The following is a 7169-nucleotide window of genomic DNA, read 5'->3' as shown; positions in this document are numbered from 1 at the left end:
GTTTAACATAAAGTAATATACTTGGAAGGTAAAGTTTAGTTTTCTTCTTCCATATGCTCATTACTCACTAGATATATAATAAGAGACAATGACCTCTAACCACTGTCTATCTTCTAGAGGTAGTCTCTCTTTCACATGATTTTTACTTTTTTGTACCAAAGAAAAATCATAGCAAAGTCTTGTTGCACACGTATGTAGAGCATTGTTTGTACACTCTGAATAACTAATGGATTCAATGTCAAATATGTTTTCTCACATGTTTATTGAGATCACAGATTTCATCCCTTTCATTTTTATAATGGTATTCATTTCAACAAATCTACGGTGCATATTGAATATACTTGATCAATTAACGTATACTTTTTTCAAAATAATTATCCAAAACGGATACATGGTGCCTTAGACCCTACCCATACATAAAATTCAAAGCAAACGAACACTTGTGCCCAGGTGCACGTTTATTTATCAATTACATATATAAGGCTCACGACACGCAACAAATCAGAAGATAGAAAATTAACGTATCAAACAAAACAAACATTTTGGGCCAGGAACCTAGTCAAAAGTATACAAGATAAACACAGAAAGATTAAACACAGTATGTCCCATGCGAAGTTGACTAGTTGAGGTTCAGATCTTGAAATGTTCCAATGCGGAGACCCCATTGATTCCCTTTGCAAGGGCAAATGATGTAAATTCCTTGATAGTAGTTTTCCTATAGATTGGAGGATTTTGCTCTGACAATAACTCCTGCATTGGTTCGCAGATCTTTGTAGACTGTGTAATGCCAGTGCTAAAGAAGCATGCCACTGATATTCTTGGGCCCACTTTATTGGCCAGCACTCGATGTTGAACGCTTTTGAGCCTACCATTGGATATAAGCTGCCAAAATCACAGTTCAACGAATCAATATTAGCAACCATTTTTGCAGTGGATTTTACTAATTAATAAGAGATAAGGGAAGAGGAAGATGGTAGAACTTACCTGGAGAAGATCTCCAATGTTGACAATAAGAGCTCCAGGGTTTGGGGGAACATCTACCCACTGATCCTGGTGAAGAACTTGGAGACCACCAATCTGGTCTTGGAGGAGGACAGTAAGGAAACCATTGTCGGCATGCTTGCCAGTGCCGATGGTCAGTTCTGGCTCGGGGCATGCAGGGTAGTAGTGACACACCAGGGAATGCCCAGCAGCGCAACCCACGCCGCTCAAGTGGTGCGGCCTTAGTCCTAACGCCTCCGACAGTAACCCAAACAAAATATCTCCCATCCTAATCACATGCTTGTTGTATTCCATGATTTTATCTCTACCAGATGAATCAAACCAGTTAGTATTTTCATTCTATCCTCTAGTCTTCACGACTCAGAAATGAAGATAGAGAACAAACCAGAATCACTAATTAATGCATCCAGATCAGATAGATATATAGATATATATACCTGCAAATTGGAGGCAATTCATCAGGGTTGAAAGGAGGAGGAGACATGAGGCAGTACAAAGAGTCTCTCCAGTTGGCAGGGGCAGAGCTGTAGAGAGAGAAATTGCTGTTGTATAAAACCTCTCTCTTGGGTGCATCACGAGAATAGAATTGTTTCTTGACCTCGAGTTCTTGTTCGAAGAACATGCGAATACCTTGAAGCATTTCCTCCAACACGTTGACAGGGACCCCATGATTCACCACCTGAAAGAAACCCCATGTCTCTGAAGCCTCCCGGATTTGGTCGATCACTTGGTTTCTTCGAGTGAAGGCTTTATCGTCGTCAGTAAAGCAATCTTGCAGGTCTATGACTGGAAAACTCAGTTGGGTATGAGCGTGAGACGACTGATTCTGGACATCGGGAGAGTTGTAGAAGATACGAGGTACCTTCACCACTCCTGCATCTACAAGTCCTTTCACTCCGGCCTTTGTTTCATCGAATTCTTTCAACTCTTTTTCTCGCTCATAACTACTCCACCATGAAAATTCGCTGGCGTCTGAAACATCCACCATATTTTCTTTCTAACTCCTTCCCTCTTGCTCCTCCCATTCTCCCAAGTCCCATCATCACTTTATATATTTGCTCAATATCAACGTGCTTGAATTCCTGATGGCTACCAAAATTTTAAAAAAATATAAAATGTCAACTTCATTTCCAGCTTTTTTTTTTATTGGATCGATGGACCATGCCAACCATGTCGTTTTCGGGAAAAGCTTAGGCATCGGTTCTCTGTATCTATCCAGGTTCACATCATTTACAATTCCCACTTATTATGATCTTATGTAATTCTCATCTAAGATTGCAACGTGGTAGTTAAGTATTCACAATTAATACCCAACTAAAAATTTAATTTAATAAATTTTTAAAATTAAGCTTCTAAAAACGAAGAGACAAAATTGAAAGATATTTTAGAAATTTATTATTATTATTATTATTATTATTTTTAGAGAAAGGAAGCTTTGATTTATTAAATTCAATAATTAGTTAGGTTTTAACTGTAAAAATTTGGATAATTGACTCTCACATGTCACAGTCGTCGATAAGAATTATAAGGAATTACAGGGGCGGGAATTGTCGAGGATATGAATCTATCTGGATTCCCTTCTCTTTTGTGAAAAAAAAAAAAACTCATTCAAATGTCAAATCTAAAAGAACTGAAACACCCCCTAACTCATTTAGAAATGGAATTGTTATCAATCACACAAATGAGTGAAGGGATATATATCTTCTTCTTTCACCCTACAGAAACCATTGTCATAAACCTAGGGGTGTCAATTTATAGCCCGAACCGTTAAAACTGAACCGCATAGGCCCGTTATAGCCCGAACTGAACCTTAATGGGCTATAATTGGCTGAGGGTTATGGAGCCCGCACCAACCCGAAACCGAACCGCAATCCGTTATAACCCGTTTTGTAATTTTATATTAAATAGTATTTGAATCATTGTATTACCATTAGGTAGTTGGTATAGACAATTAAAAAAAAAATTAAGCATGAATTCAAAGATCAAATAGTCATTTTACTATTTAATATCTAGGTTCTTGATTTCTGTAGAATGGGTGGTTTTTTTTTTTTTAATGGAAATTAACCAATAACAACTTTGCTTTCCATATAGTTTTTGCTTTTGTTTTGTTGTAGGATGTTCAATTGTTTTTTTTTGTTCTTTTTCTTACACACCATAAACTGTTGTTGAACCCGAATCTAAACGGTTAGCCCAAACTGTTAGTTAGTCGGAACCCAAACCGCACAAAACCGAAACCGGCCCAAAACCATTATTTTGCTAATGGGCCGTGTTTGGGCTAGGTGTTTTACAGCTTGAAACTGCCCCAAACCGCAAAAATAGGAGCATAGCATAGGTAGAAATGAAAGGGGCTTATGCATTAGCAAGGAATGAACACATGAAGTGGTGGTTGCAAGGTTGTAGTACCATCTTCATGGTTTCAACAGCAAGTAAGAGAAGGGATTAGAGTAGAATAGAGAGAGAGAGAAGAAATACCTTGTAGATGACTTTGGGGATGAAAGACAATGATTGGCAATGATTGATGCAAGAATCCTTCACCACTACCAAGGGAATGTCTTGGGAAGCTCTCTCCAAGTTCCCAGGAGACTAAATGAGTAGAATAGGGTTCTAATCACGAGGTTCACTTAAGTAGAGAGTGGAGTATCCAAAAAGAATCAAATTCTCGGATTTGTAAATCCTTTGGTCGACTGGCCCAGTCAACCAAGCTAGTACAGCAAGCTTTGGTCAGAGAATTGGAAGGCCAGATTGAGTCAAATTCGATTGGGCTTTCTCCTACAAGTCAATCAACAAATCTAGATTAGAGTATTACTTTCGAATCAAGTCCAGAAGCACATTAGGTACTTCAACTAAACTTTCCCTCTTCTAGGTGCATATTCTCACTAAACACTGACAGTGCATCCAAGTAAGGGGCACCATCGTCAACGTCCATGGGCTCGGAACCAAACACCAACTCTTCAACTAAGAGGGCCCACAATTCTCTCCTTCCTCCACTGTGGGTCTTCGGACCTACAAACATCAAGAATTCCAGGTCAGGGTCAGGGTAAGGATAGGGCTGGATTTCACATTCTCCCCTCCTTAAAAGAAATTTCGTCCTCGAAATTGAAAGCATACTTGAGCTTCCAAAAAGATGAGGAAACTTCTCCTTCATGTCTTCTTCCTTCTCCCATGAAGCTTCTTCAGGGGTGTGATTCTTCCACCGAATCTTTACTAATGGAATGGTACGATTCCGCAACTGTTTGTCCTTCTTGTCTAGGATTTCGGCTGGCTCTTGATCATCATAGGAAAGATCAACACTAAGTCCTTCAGGTACTTGCAGTAGTATGTGTTACGGGTTCTCTATGTATTTTCGAAGCATTGACACATGAAACACATTATGAACTCCGACAAGAGATGGGGGTAAGGCCAAACGGTATGCGATGGGTCCAACCTTCTCAAGAATCTCAAAAGGTCCAATAAAACGAAGGCTAAGCTTTCCTTTCACATTGAATCTCATCACACCCTTCATAGGTGATACCTTTAGAAAAACTTTCTCTCCAATCTCGCTGGAAATTCTTCATCCCTCTGCCATCTCCCAAACCCATTTCCAATCAATCCTTTCTCAATTCGGCTAAACACCCTCTCCCCCCAACTTGGAAGACCATCGATTACTCTCCTTGATTCCTCTATGTAAACTCTAGCAGCGGTCTTGATAGAACCAGAGAGAAGTCTAGATCAATTCGGTGGAGAACCAAACTCACAAAAAGTAAAAGGAATTTTTTTGGGGTAAATTTACGTCAATTTGGCAAACAAGAGGGAGTGGGGAAAGAATTCAAAGAGGATAGAGATTGGAATCTCTAGTATATGAATCTTCGAGCAAACCTAGTCGCTATTTCCAGTGATTTGATTGTCGTTTGAAATTGTGATGAAAAAAATAATGGTTCCACACTTAGCAACGCCTCTTTCGCGGCGATTTTATTCTCTATCTCCTAGCTCTTCACGGCTTCTTGGAAGGTTGAAACTTTGTTGCTTCTATGATTTCTAGAGCCTGCCACTACAAAACTTCGGATTTGAATTCGAATAAGGTTTAGAATGTTCCATATCTCATTTCAAGTGAGGATTTGAACATTTTTTTTTAATCATAATTCACAAGTGTATTGCCCATATACTTCTAATGTAGAAGAATTGAAAAGAGCGAAAAAGGATGATTTCGAGGGACAAAAATTGTAGAGAATGAGAATGACAAGTTTTGCGAGGGACAATGATGAGGCAAATTTATAAGTAGCTTCGTGTTTTGAAATATGGGAAGAAATATGAAATGTAATCAGCGTATTATCTAGTTCGTGCAACCTACGATTCAGATCAAAATTTGTGGTCAAAACAAAATCTTAACCACTCGTTTCATAGTTAAATTTTACTTAAAAAAATAACTCACATGAAATGAGGCACAAAGAGTGGTTGAGATTTCATCTCAACATAAATTTTGATTTGGACCATAGGATGCACCATGTTGCCCATTAATTGTGCAATGCTGAAGTAATTTGCATTAATATCACCTCTGGCAAGTGGTTTTAAAGGATTTGAAAAAGAAAGAAAAGGCAAGGAATCCGTAAGAGGATATTTACTTTGTGGTATTTGAAAATTACATGCTAGAAACCATTTTTGGCAATGTATTTTTTTCTTGGGATAATTACTATTGCCCCACTTTACATTGATTTTATTACTGTATCCTCTGTACTTTTCAAACTTACTAATCCAACCTTTAACTTTATCTACAATTATTATTGCCTCCCTACCGTTAAGTTCCGTTAGCTTACTGATGATGTGGTATTTTTATATTTTTTCAAAAACCCCAAAATACCCTTATACTTATCTCTTTACTTATTTAGCCTTTTGTCAAGTTACAGTAGTACCCTCTATTAATTATGGAGAAAAAAGTAACTATAATCCGTTTTATTCTTTAATAAAAAATAATAAAAAACAATAAATAAAGAAAGAATGATTGAATAAAACTCAAATAAAAACCAAAGAGGAAGGAAAATCGATTTTTCGGTGAAACTACGATTTTCTGGTGAAACTTTAAAACTTCGCTGGAAAATCGACGATTTTTCGACAAACTTCAAAACTTTTTTTTTTTTTTTCAATCGTGAAACTGATAGCAGTAGCGACATTGCTGGAGAAGAAGAAGAAGAAAAAAAAAGAAGAGAGAGGTAGTAGCAGCGGCGACATCGCCGAAGGAGAAGAAGAAGAAGAAAAAAGAAAGAGAGAAAGAAAAAGAAACAGAAGAAAGAGGTGGTAGCAGCGGTGATATCGCTGGCTACGGTGTCGGGGAAATCTCGCCGAGATTTCGCCGGGTGGCGAACTGGCGAATCCCGGCGAGATATCGTTCCTTGGATTCAACTCAAATTGGAAACTAAATATCACCTAAAATATTTTCAAAATAAATGAAGTTTAGTGAAGGTGAGAAACCAAATTAGATTTGGATTTTGCTCATTTCTTTAGTTCAAAATAAATGAAGTTTAGTGAAGGTGGGAAACCAAATCGGATTTGGATTTTGTCCATTTCATTAATTCAAAATAAATGAAGTTTAGGGTAAAATTGACATTTAATTTGGTTTTTATAAATGGGTAGCATTGTCTTTTGATTTCTTAATTTTAATGAAGGGCAAATTAGACATTACATATTCAAACTTAACGGCTACTTAACACTGTTATAAGGAAGGGGGCAACAATAATTTCATAAAGAACAGGGTTTTATTAGTAATAAAATCAAAGTACAAGGGGACAACAATAATTATCCCTTTTTTCTTTTATGGGGGCGGTTTTTGGCGGTGGTTTTGGTAGGGCGAAGGAAGAATATTGGTGAAAGGGGAATCCCCTTCCCCCTTCACACACCTATATGGTTGATAATAATAAGGTATGGAGGTATTTTAGTTTTATAATATTTATCAAACAAGTTGGGGGTATTTTAGTATCTCAAATTTGAATTTTGAATGAGGCAATGGTTGGAAATGGTGTTAGTTGGTTTGGGATCTAGACGTACTTTTTTGTATTAAGGAAACTCAACTATAGTTTAGGTCTCACTAAGAGGACCCACACGTAAATTTTTTTTTTTGGGTAATAGACATGCCAATCGTGTTTGAGAAACCTTGTGAACCCCTCAGTGGCAAAGCTTTTGCTGGTTTGTATCACTTC

General features: G+C 37.6%; 1 protein-coding gene across 1 annotated transcript; it reads right to left on the bottom strand.

The window, feature by feature from the left end:
- Positions 1-332: 332 nt before the first annotated feature.
- LOC149028312 (1-aminocyclopropane-1-carboxylate oxidase homolog 11-like) lies at positions 333-2005 on the bottom strand. The gene is made up of 3 exons (XM_089135812.1): positions 1440-2005; positions 985-1306; positions 333-882 (listed from the first exon to the last, which is right to left on the bottom strand). The coding sequence occupies exons 1-3, from the start codon at positions 1988-1990 to the stop codon at positions 631-633; spliced, it is 1125 nt and encodes a 374-aa protein (XP_088991938.1). The 5' UTR covers positions 1991-2005; the 3' UTR covers positions 333-630.
- Between the last annotated feature and the right edge of the window lie 5164 nt (positions 2006-7169).

This window comes from Hakea prostrata, chromosome 1 (genome assembly GCF_041222555.1).
Source record: "Hakea prostrata isolate BN-2017 chromosome 1, UWA_Hpros_2, whole genome shotgun sequence".
Classification (NCBI taxonomy): domain Eukaryota; kingdom Viridiplantae; phylum Streptophyta; class Magnoliopsida; order Proteales; family Proteaceae; genus Hakea; species Hakea prostrata.
The sequence above is the reverse complement of the archived record's forward strand: the minus strand, read 5'-3'. Positions and strand labels throughout refer to the sequence as shown.